We start from the raw sequence: 12,893 nt of genomic DNA on the forward strand, positions 1-12,893 counted from the left end.
TAACGCTCCCACGGCTGAAAGGACGCGCATGTTTGGTGGGACGGGGATTCGAACTCGCGACCCTCAGATTGCGAGTCGAGCGCCTTATCCACCTGGCCATGCCGGGCCTATTGATTAAGACCTAACGTATTGTGTTTGGTCAGTATAGAGCTGCGAGACACGTTAGATTTTTGTGCATCGTGTAAGTCTAACATATTGTGTCGTTGTTATTGATTAAGATCTAAGGTATTGTGTTTAGTCAGGATATAGCTGCGAAACACGTTACTCTTTTGGTGCATAGTATAAATCTAACATGTTATATTGCTCCTATTGATTCAGATCTAACATATTGTGTTAGGTCAGAATAGAGCTGCGAAACACGTTAGTTCCTGTTGTGCATAGTGTCAGTCAAACATATTATATCGTCGTTATTTTTTCTTTATTCACAGTGCTAGTCAAACATATTATATCGTTGTTATTGATTCAGATCTAACGTATTGTGTATGGTCAGGATTGAGTTGCGAAACTCGTTATTTTCTTTTTTCATAGTGTCAGTCAAACATATTATATTTTGTTATTGATTCAGATCTAACGTATTGTGTTTGGTCAGTATAGAACTCGAAACACGTTATTTTTCTTTGTTTATAGTGTCAGTCAAACATATTATATTGTTGTTATTGATTGAGATCTAATGTACTGTCAGTATAGAGCTACGATATACGTTAGTTCTTGTTGTGCATAATGTCAGTTTACATATTATATCGTTGTTATTGATTCAGATCTAATGTATTGTGTTTGGTCAGTATAGAGCTGCGATACACGTTAGGTTTTTGTGCATAGTGTAAGTTTAACTAATTATATCGTTGTTAATGATTCATGTATAACGTAGTGTGTTTGTTCAAGATAGAGCTGCGAGACACGTTAACTAATTTGTGCATAGCGTCAGTCTAACATATTATGTCGTTGTTATTATTCAGATATAGCGTGTTGTTAATGGTCTGGATAGAGCTGCAGGAGACTTTAGTTTTTTAAGTGCAGTATCATTCGATGATATTATATCTTTGTTATTGATTCAAATCTATAGTATTGTTTAAGGTCAGGATAGAGTTGCGAAACACGTTAATTTTTTTGTGCATAGTGTCAGTCTAACATATTAAGTCGTTGTTATTGATTCAGATCTAAAGTAGTCTCTTTGGTCAGAATAGAGCTGCGAGACACGTTAGTTTTTTTGTGCATAGTGTCAGTTTAATATATAATATCGTTGTTATTGACTCATATCTAACGTTATGTGTATGGTTAGGTTAGAGCTGCGACACACGTTAGTTTCTTAGTGCGTGGTGACTGTCTAACATATTAAGTCGTTGTTATTGATTCAGATCTAGCGTATTGTTTTTGGTAAGGACAGAGCTACGAGACACGTTAGTTCTATTTGTGGATAGTGTCAGTCTAACATATTAAGTCGTTGTTATTGACTCAGATCTAACGTATTGTGTTTGGTCATGATAGAACTGCGAGACACTTTAGTTTTTTGTTCATAGTGTCAGTCTAACCCATTATATCTTTGTAAATCATACATATCTAACGTATTGTTTTTGTTCAGGATACAGGTCAGAGACACGTTAGTTTTTTGGTGCATAGTGTAAGTCTAGCATATGTCGTTGTTATTCATACAGATCTAACGTATTGTGTATGGGCAGGATAGAGTTGAGAGACACGTTCCTTTTTTGTGCATAGAGTCAGTCTAACTTATTATATCGTTGTTGTTGATTCAGATATAACGTATTCTGTTTGGTCAGGATAGAGCTGCGAGAAACGTTAGTTTTTGGTACACAGTGTAAATCTAACATATGTCGTTGTTATTCATACATATCTAACGTATTGTGTATGGGCAGGATAGTCTTGCGAGACACGATAGATGTTTTTGTGCATAGTGTCAATTTAACATATTATGTCATTGTTATTGATTCAGAGATAACGTATTGTGCATAGTCAGTATAGAGTCGCGAGACACATTAGTTTTTGTGAACTGTCAGTCTATTATATTATATCGTTGTTATTTATTCAGATCTAACGTATTGTGTATGGTCAAGATAAAGTTGCGAGACACGTTACTTTTTTGTGCATAGTATAAGTCTAACATATTATGTCGTTGTCAGTGATTCTGATCTGACATATTGTGTTTGGTCAGGATAGAGTTGCGATACATGTTAGTTTTGTGCATAGTGTAAGACTAACACATTATGTCATTGTTATTGATTCAGATCTAACATATTTTGTCTGGTTAGGACATATCTGCGAAACACGTTAGTTTTTTGTGCATAGTGTGAGTCTAACATATTATATCGTTGTTATTCATACATGTCTATCGTTTTCTGCATGATCAGGATAGAGTTTGGAGACACGTTATTTCTTTGTGCAGTATCAATCAATCATACTATATCGTTGTTATTGATTCAGATCTAACGTATTATCACGTTTTTTTTCGGTATTCAGCGCTACTGTATTATAACGTTATTAATTGAGTACTAGCACATTATAAAGATCTCCTATATTCAGTTTTAACGTATTACGACGTAATTTCTGTATTCAACGTCAGATTGCGAATCGAGCTCCCTAACCACCTGGCCATGTCGGGCCTACTTTAAACAGACTCATAACATCAGTACTAACAAGTTGAATGATATCTGAGAAGTAAATATCATTATTTCACTTACAGTTTTAGTATCTATTATTGTCCGCTGTAAACAGTTTAACATCACCGCAAATTTAGCTAAAACATGAGTTATAAAACTGTATATTAAAATGGTTAACTCCTCATTAGACACATTTTCCATCTCTTTCATGGAATGATTGAAGGATAACCTGTTAGGAGGTATGGTCAATATATATATGACGTTGTTGAAATACTTTACTCGTTGATTTTAAACTGTATATGGCCTCTTACCTTAAAGAAAAATGTATAATACTGCCAAATATGTATCGTAAGCCTGTCCACTCAGTCTGAAAACTGTAATCAGACTAACAGCACACTTAGCGACAGGTCTGATACAAAACAGTTCGACTACCCTCCTTTCCCAGTAAATCTACAGATTTACAACGCAAAAATCCGGGGTTCAATTCCCCGCCGTACACCGAACGCAGATAGTTCATTGTATCGTTTTTCACTTAGAAAACAACAACAGAAACTAATATGATACAAAACACCTGTACTGCTGCTGCGGGAGCGAGTTAAACAGATCATTTTTCTAATTCTCAAAGTTATCGTAAGATTTTAACGTTAAACCATTTGAAGTGTGCTGTACACAGTAATTTTCAGCTTTATATCACAGTAGGTGTTTTACTCTGCAGTTAATTCGGTGTATCAATCATTTCTCAATTAAAACATTCGTTCATATTAATAATATTAATGGTGTATCTTATGCGTAAAAAAACTTATATGTGTGCTTTGTTTATAAAAATCAATAAAAATAATCAGTCTTGTACGAAAACTACTTGGTGTTTTTCTACGTGTGTTTATGTAAATAGTTTCAAGTACTTGTGTATAGAATCACTATATAACGTTCAATTGTTCGTTTGTTGTCAAGGGCATAACTATACAATAGGATATATGTGCTATGTCTACCAGGCGTATCGAAATCCGTTGTGTAGTATGAAAATCCCTCAGTCTGACCGCTCAGCTACTAGAGGGCATGATTAATTGTCATAAAATCACAAAGGTCAACTCATAAATACCTTAAAATGTTTGCCACTAAATGTGATACTTATCGGAATAAGCGTGAACGGTAAACAAATATTAGATTATTTGACCCGAAGTTATGATTTCATATCAAAAAGACGAAAAATAAAAACACAAAAGACACCACCAACAACACATTCCTCACTGTGAACCACGTGTATGTCACAAGTTATCATTTCATATCAAAAAGACGAAAAAAAACAAAAAAAACAACACATTCCTCACTGTAAGCTATAAGCAAGATGTGTGGCCAAATAGTCACCTTGGAAAGAGTTATCAAACCAGCCGCCAGATGACGGTGTCCAAATCTCATTAACTCTCAACTGGAAGATTATAGGCCGAATGACCCATGTCCATATTCTATATTCCAACTCAGCTAGTGCTGCTCTCTACTTGATATTTTCTGTACTCTAGCTTCTATCAGTTCTTGAATTTTGAGCAAAGTGGACATGCTGTTGTAGTTCTCTTCCTTACTGTTGTAATAGTTTTTTGTTGTTGTTCTTGATTTTTGTCGTTTGTGGTTTAATTTGTCTCAATCGTATTATTAAGATAATATTTCTGAAGTTTATTATAAATGGATAGTTTTGACTCTCCCTACCCTCCCTACCAATTTTTTTACCCTATCAACTTATGATTAAGCTTGTATTAACAGAGAGTAGGCCGTCTTATATAATACTTTGCAGAAGCGAAACTAATACTATTGAATGAAAGCTCAGCGACTTACAATAAATAATATAACACATAGTAGATCTTTACCCAAGCATAAAAAAACTAGCAGATCGAATCATGTTCATCAAGATATTAGGAATTATCATGAAGTAATAAAAAATACAAAATCAAAAGAAATATTATAAAAAGTACAAGCAATAAACACTAGGTAATGAACGTGGATATCTTATAACATTGAGACAGAAGAATGTTATTATACCTCCTCTAACAAAAACAACCAATCACACATGGTTTCTAATGATGAAATTCTAGACGTTTTTTTTCTTTTTTTAAGTCTTTTCTTTACAGAAGAGAGAGATGTTGTTTTTATAAATCATATATCGTGCCATACTATAACAGATAATTAATTACGTACGCCATTTTCCTTTTATTAACATATGTTTCAGTTTACGGAGTGTGTTTTCTAAAAGTTATACCTTTATGATTTTTTACAGTTCTAGAATAAACAGGATGTTAAAGGATGACTTGTTTTAGAAATTTCATTCAACTGACCAAAGAGGATATATCTATAAAGTAATTAATATTTCATTAGCCCCTCAGTGGGACAGCGGCATGTCTGCGTATTTATAACGCTAGAAACCGGGTTTCGATACTCTGGTGGACAGAGCACAGATAGCCCATTGTGTAGCTTTGTGCTTAACTTCAACCAAAATAAATAAAGAAATGTTTCATTATTTCAACTTTCAGTTTCGTGTTTTATAATATTTGTTATTAAACATCTCTTGTTCTAAGATCCCCCTCAAATTGACGAAGCGTTCACAAGCAAAGACACTGAGGTAAGAGAAAGAGATGTTAGTCTGAAGTGAATAGCTTCAGGATCTCCAGAACCGGATATTACGTGGCGACGTGAGGATGAACAGGCCATTTAGAAATTTCATTTAATTGACCAAAGAAGAGTTATCTATAAAATGATTAATGTTTCATTATTTAAACTTTCAATTTCCTGTTTTATAATCTTTGTTATCAAAAATCTCTTGTTCTAAGTTCCCCCTCAAATTGACGAAGCGCTCACAAGCAAAGACACTGAGGTAAGAGAAGGAGAAGATATTAGTCTAAAGTGCATAGCTTCAGGATCTCCAGAACCGAAAATTACGTGGCGACGTGAAGATGAGCAGGCCATTTCATTGGGTGGTAATAAAGGTTAGTAACAATCAATGAATATTTATTTAATTGTAAAAGTGTTGTGGTGGATAAAATGGTTGACGAATCTAAGAATATAACTTTATGAAACTTACAGTAAAAGTATGTTGGTAATATAGAACAATACACGATTATTTTAGATACAACATTTTTTAAAGACAAACACTATACAGTTGAACCCAATAAAATTCATTATCTTAGATAAATCCAATTCATAAAATTTTAGTAAAATAAATTAATACAGTGACTTTGATTCATGATTCTATACAATAAATTATTGAAAATAAAGATCTACAAAGGCGTTCAGTCAGCCCCCCCCCAGTAGCACAACGGTATGTCTGTGGACTTACAACGCTAGAAACCGGGTTTCGATACCTGTGGTGGACAGTGCACAGATAATCCACTGTTTAGCTTTGTGCTTAACTTCAAACAAATCATCACAAACGTTCAGTCAGTCCCCCCAGTGGTACAACGGTATGTATGTGGACTTACAACGCTAGAAATCGGGTTTCGATACCCGTGGTGGGCAGTGCACAGATAATCCATTTTGTATCTTTGTGTTCAACTTCAAACAAATCATCACAAACTTTCAGTTACCTTGGTATAATTTATGTTTAGCTCTTTTCCTTTTTCTCATGCTAGAGAATTGGGTACGTTAAGCTTTAGGACTGTTAAACGTTGTTCTAATATGAAATAATAATTCAGTTTAGTCAAGTGCTTATCATACTACTTACAAAGTATCTTTCTATTATCACGTTTCTCCTCGAGTATCAATCAATTTCCACGTTAGTTCTATAGTATGAACCAGTTACTGTGTTTTCTCTATAGTATAAACCAATTACTGTGTTTTCTCTATAGTATAAACCAATTACTGTGTTTTCTCTATAGTATGAACCAGTTACTGTGTTTTCTCTATAGTATGAACCAGTTACTGTGTTTTCTCTACAGTATGAACCAGTTACTGTGTTTTCTCTATAGTATGAACCAATTACTGTGTTTTCTCTATAGTATGAACCAGTTACTGTGTTTTCTCTATAGTATAAACCAATTACTGTGTTTTCTCTATAGTATGACCCAGTTACTGTGTTTTCTCTACAGTATGAACCAGTTACCACGTTTTCTCTACACTATGAACCAGTTACTGTTTTCTTATAGTATAAACCAATTACTGTGTTTTCTCTACAGTATGAACTAGTTACTGGGTTTTCTCTATAGTATGAATCAGTTACTGTGTTTTATTATAGTATCAACGAGTGCCACGTTTTTTCTACAGTATTAACCAATTACTGTGTTTTCTCTACAGTATGAACCGATCACTGTATTTTATTTATAGTATGAACCAACTACCATCTTTTCTCCACAGTACATTCCATGAACGGAAGTTACCTCAACATCAACAAGGTGAGCCGACTACATATGGGTGCCTATCTGTGTATTGCCGTAAACGGAATCCCTCCAGCTGTCAGTAAAAGAATTTTCCTGGGAGTAAATTGTAAGAAACCGCCAAACATTTGTCTCTCCCTACATATCTAGCCATCCACAGATTTGTAAGACTCATTTTATCTATATTTTGACGTTTTTTTCTTTTATTTTCTTTCTATCCATTTTTCTATCCAGTTTTCTACCCAACTATCTACTTACTCATCTAACTTCCACTATCTATCTATTCATTGATTTTTATACCTGTTTATTACTCTACTTGTATCCTTCATTTATTTGTTAAACATTTAACTCTTCAAATAGTTAACTCTTAATTAATTATCACTATTAACCTTTTTACCATTATAGAAATATTCAAGGTTGAATTAACCCTAGTTTATATTACTTTGAATGAACTTTGAATTATATTTGAATTAGCTTCTATATGAACCTAAGAAAATAAAATTGAGCAGTCTTTATTTCTTGAAAGATGTGAATTTCTTATTTTACTTGCTGAGAAAAAGGAATTAAGCCGTTGCTTTTATCTAATTATATCTCTGTAAACTTATGGAAAATATATTTATAAACAATTGAATGACAACTAATGTTCCTAGTGTTACATTTTTAAAATTCTCAGACATCGGTGTATTCGTGTAGATAGAAAAAAAAGACATTAACATTGTAGCTCCCAGCCTTTCACTCTCTCCATTAACTGTAAACTAGTGTTCTTATTTATTTATGAAGAAACTGTCTCTCCTCTAATATAAGTAATAATATCATAACTTCTATTACATATAATTGTATCTCCTAAAGTCTACGTACTTGATACAAGAGTCGTTTCTTTGATCTCTATTTCATGACGTTAACTTGTTTAGAATGAAATATGTAATATATATATCTGGTGTATCAGTCCTATCTATGTATTGGCCTGTCTATGATAGACAGTTTCCATTACAGTCTGTAGTCCATATACTAACGTCCAGACCTGTCTATGATACAACAGTTTCATCTATAGTCCATATTCCGTATACTAACGTCTTGACCTGCTTATGATTAACAGTTTCCCTTATAATCCATAGTCAATATACTAACGCAATGATCTGTCTTTGATACAACAGTTTGCTCTATAGTCCATAGTCCATATGCTATGGAACAGACCTGTCTATTATACACAGGTTCTTTAATAGTCCATATACCAACGTCCAGACCTGTCTTTGATACAACAGTTTGCTCTATAGTCCATAGTCCATATGCTATGGAACAGACCTGTCTTTGATACACAGGTTCTTTAATAGTCCATATACCAACGTCCAGACCTGTCCACGATACACAGTTTCCTTTATAGTCTGTAGTCTATATACTAACGTCTAGACCTGTTTATGATACAACAGTTCCCGCATAGTCCATAGTCAATATAGTACCTCCCAGATCTGCTTATAATACACAGTTCCCCTATAATCCATAGTCAATATACTAACTTACTGACCTTTATAGTCCATAGTCCATATACTAACGTCCAAATCTGTCTGTGATACAACAGTTTCCCCTATACTCCATACTCTAGATACTAATCTCCAGATCTACCTATTAAACACAGTTTTCTTTGTAGGCCATAGTCCATATACTAGCATCATGACTTGTCTATGATACAACAATTTCCTCTACAGTCCATAGTCTGTATACTAACGTCGTGACTTGTCTATGATACAACAGTCTCTCCTATGATTTGGATGCCTAACCAGCTTATCGGAGCACCACTGGCTACCGACGTTGTCTTGGACTGTAACCTTGAAGCTCATCCTATTGCCGTAACCTATTGGATGAGAGAGGGGGGAGTCATTATTATATCAAACAGTAAATACGAGACGGTAGACATCTCTCAAGAAAACTACAAGGGACAGTTGCATCTAACCATCCGGGATCTTGAGCCTCAAGACTATGGCTCCTACACTTGTGTTGCCAAAAACTCTCTGGGTGAAACTGAAGGCACTATTCGTTTATATGGTTGGTGAACATTTATGTCGTACCCTATACTTTTATTTCATAGAGATGTTTTAGCAACTACGATAGTTGGTTTAGTATTAAAGAGAAAATTATAAGTTACGCATACACATGTGTGTTTGAAACCACCTATAGCTGAGTTGTTAAGATAGAGTTTAAGGATAAAAATAAAGAAGAAGCTATATGTCTTGAATACAAGAACAATCTCTGTTTACTTTAAAGAAACTGTGTTGTTGTACAAGGACGTTAGTTTAGATAGAAAATAAAAGTCTTTTTACTGTACATTATTGATATTATTCTCTCCACGTTTAATCTTTTCTTTTAATGCACATTATTGATATTATTCTCTCCAAGCTTAATCTATTCTTTTACTGCACATTATTGATATTATTCTCTCCACGTTTAATCTATTCTTCTACTGCACATTATTGATATTATTCTCTCCACGTTTAATCTTTTCTTTTACTGCACATTATTGATATTATTCTCTCCAAGCTTAATCTATTCTTTTACTGCACATTATTGATATTATTCTCTCCACGTTTAATCTATTCTTCTACTGCACATTATTGATATTATTCTCTCCACGTTTAAGCTATTCTTTTATTGCACATTATTGATATTATTCTCTCCAAGTTTCATCTATTCTCTTACTGCACATTATTGATATTATTCTCTCCACGTTTAATCTATTCTTTTACTACACATTATTGATATTATTCTCTCCAAGTTTCATTTATTCTCTTACTGCACGTTATTGATATTATTCTCTACAAGTTTATCTATTATTTTACTGCACATTATTGATATTATTCTCTCCACATTTAATCAATTCTGCTTTTCCAGGAAAAACAAAACGAAACTTTTCACACAATTTGAATAAGCTTAAGAACAATATTTTACATTTGCTGTTGTGTTTTCACATTTATCCAGAGGTAAAACTGTAATATAGGTTTAGATCTCTTATATACATGTCACACAGGTACTCTAGAATTACAGTCCAAAGCAAACTATAAAAATATATTATATTTTCCTTACAGACGTGACTGTGAAACAAGTTCGAATCCCTTATAGTCGTAACTGTCACACAGTTTCACTTCACTTAGAGTCTTAACTGTAACATAGATCATCTTTATATATAACCATAACTTTATCACAAATATGAATCCATTACAGACATAGTTATAACATAGACTATTTTCCCACACAATTTGTAATATCTAATTATGTTACATTTTGTTGTAAGTTACTGAGAAACGTCCACATACTTAAGTGTTTTTAAAGTCATGTGACTACTTTATATTCATTACTGACATAGCTATAACATAGACTATTTTCCCACACAATTTGTAAGATCTAATTACGTTACATTTTGTTATAAGTTACTGAGAAACGTCCACATACTTAAGTGTTTTTAAAATCATGTGACTACTTTATATTCATTACTGACATAGCTATAACATAGACTATTTTCCCACACAATTTGTAAGATCTAATTACGTTATATTTTGTTCTAACTTACAGAGAAATACTAAGTGTTTTTTTAAAGTCATGTGACTACTTTGTATTGGATACTTTTGTCTTTCAAAATCATTTTCGTTATATTTTATTTGATTTTTAACATCAATAGATTTTAATTCTTTTAGTAATGCCGACTTTTTATTCGACTCAAAATTCCAGGCTAAATTCTACCTCATTATTTCCACTTCTTCAGTGGTATCTTCTTTTAAAAAAACGATCATTGAACTGTGGAGATCATGTGGAAATAATACATGTACGAAACTCATCAAGTACTTTTGATACTTTGTAATGATACTTTACAGAGAAATGTTTGCTGTGATAGCGAATATGTATGCATACATACGTGTGTGTGTGTGTAACAATTTGAAATAATATTTTTATCATATAATCATTTTCTGAACTAGTAAGGATTTCCAGTAGGAACAGTATAGTAACATTATATACAGTCTAAGAACACGAACTTTATAAACTGAAATTAATTACGCATCAATCTAACATTTTGTTTTTTTCTGGTGGTGGTATTTTTCAGAAATCCCCGGCCTCGGACCATTTACTCACGGTAACTCACGGGCAGAATATCCCGCCAAATCTGAAAAACTGAGGAACGGATATGCTGAAAATTCTTTAATAGAGAATACTGGTATTTTCAAATATATATTTTCTCTAATTTATTTCCAGTAACGTCTTCACGTGAAGAAACGAAATCATGACGCTTTATAAACCATAATATTCCGATGAATGTACTTTTGATTTTCTGTTGTCACCCATGAGACTTACGTAGAAAAATATGTTTAAAATATGGCAAAGGTCGTTGTCATGGTTAGTGGCCTGTACGATCACTTAAGTTTACTTATTAATTACTTCCCATTTTTTTATACTCCATACTAATTATTTACTAGATTTTATTCTATTTTTCGGTTGCTAACCTTCTGCCTTCTTCTCTTCAGAGAAATCCTGAGAAGTCCCGTATACTAATAACTAGCATTTGATCATAAGTATTCTTGATAGACATGTTTTACATTATCTACTCGTTAAGATTTGAAACTGCTAGCGATTTTAATGTTGTCAAGAGGAGTATCCAGGGGTTTTAGCGTTATAAGCTAAACTTATATAACTTATTGCTTAGCCACCAGTGGGCACATTGTCAGATATCAACGAAAAACATATAAATAAAAGAAGCCTTCTACAACCACTTAAATAATATTGCTGTATACAAACACACTGTGTTTTCTACCTCTCTGTATTAATACGAGAATTATCAAAATTTATTATTTCTTGTTGTTTTCAAAACGTGGATAAAAAATATCGTTTACTTCCTTTCACTTCAGCTACTCATTGTACGACGTCATTCACCTAGAATAACATCTTTTGTTTTCTCATGGGAAAGATAGTTGCAGGGACACTGATGATATGTGAAGATAGTTAGACAGGTATTTTTACACTGGTGATCTCTGGAGGTAACTACGTTACTTATATTTCATTATGAAATGAATAGTCGAGTGCGTAACGCTGGTTTCTCTGGATATGTTTGCAATAACGATTGAAATAGCTAATGTGAGGATTATTCAGTCTAAAAGACTTAGTCTGGAACACGATCTTGAGAGATACAGTACGGAACTTGAGATAACCGAGTTATGACTAACTCTCCAGTAAAATCAACTGACTTTTGTGACCACCTAAGTGTACACTTTCACTGTGTTTGTTTTAAATATAGGTATTGCATTGTGACTGTTCTTCTGTGTTTAGTTTTCTCTATTTATCACGTCTTCGGTAGTCATAGAGTATTGAATTATCTCACAGTAAATAATATTTCAAGTTTCCCGCTAATAAGCTGACGTGTCTTATCGCTCTGAGTGGAAACAGTTTTGCCTGGAAATACCACAGTAACAAACAGTAACAATACCACAGTAAGTCAACATGGAAGTCAGGAAACCTAGATAAAGTTGTTGTTGGCTTCAGATTGCGTGGCCATTTCGAGGGGTACTAAGTTCGTAGATGGTTTCTTGCACTTTAAAAGATACTTCTTATTTTGAGATGTGTCCACCCTCAGAAATATACAGGGAACAGCCAACATTGGGCAAAACTCAAAAGGATCGCTTAAACATAATTTTGAATAAAACTTAGCCCAAGACAATTGGATTACTTTAAATCAGCGTTTCTCAAACTTTTTTCTTTTGGCCACGGAACACTTTTCAGCTGAGAGAAAACCTTACGGAACACTAGACACGAGAAATATCGGTGTAGAGGGTATATTGCGCGCACAACGCCTTCTGGATTTGTATATTATTAATTTATTTATTTATTCAAATTACATATTATTGAATGTTTATGCTTATAATATATTTTAGGTAGAAACCTCTCCACTAAG

General features: G+C 33.4%; 1 protein-coding gene across 1 annotated transcript in view; it reads left to right on the forward strand.

Moving 5' to 3' along the window:
- Nucleotides 1–12,893, forward strand: part of LOC106460455 (lachesin-like) — a 33,517-nt gene that overhangs the window by 9,737 nt on the left and 10,887 nt on the right. The window contains exons 2-5 of the mRNA XM_022387176.1: nucleotides 5,429–5,584; nucleotides 6,948–7,076; nucleotides 8,717–9,007; nucleotides 11,055–11,165. Of these exons, the coding sequence (XP_022242884.1) occupies nucleotides 5,429–5,584; nucleotides 6,948–7,076; nucleotides 8,717–9,007; nucleotides 11,055–11,165 (687 nt within the window). The remainder of the gene's footprint in view (nucleotides 1–5,428; nucleotides 5,585–6,947; nucleotides 7,077–8,716; nucleotides 9,008–11,054; nucleotides 11,166–12,893) is intronic.

Source organism: Limulus polyphemus, unplaced genomic scaffold (genome assembly GCF_000517525.1).
Source record: "Limulus polyphemus unplaced genomic scaffold, Limulus_polyphemus-2.1.2 Scaffold773, whole genome shotgun sequence".
Classification (NCBI taxonomy): Eukaryota; Metazoa; Arthropoda; class Merostomata; order Xiphosura; family Limulidae; genus Limulus; species Limulus polyphemus.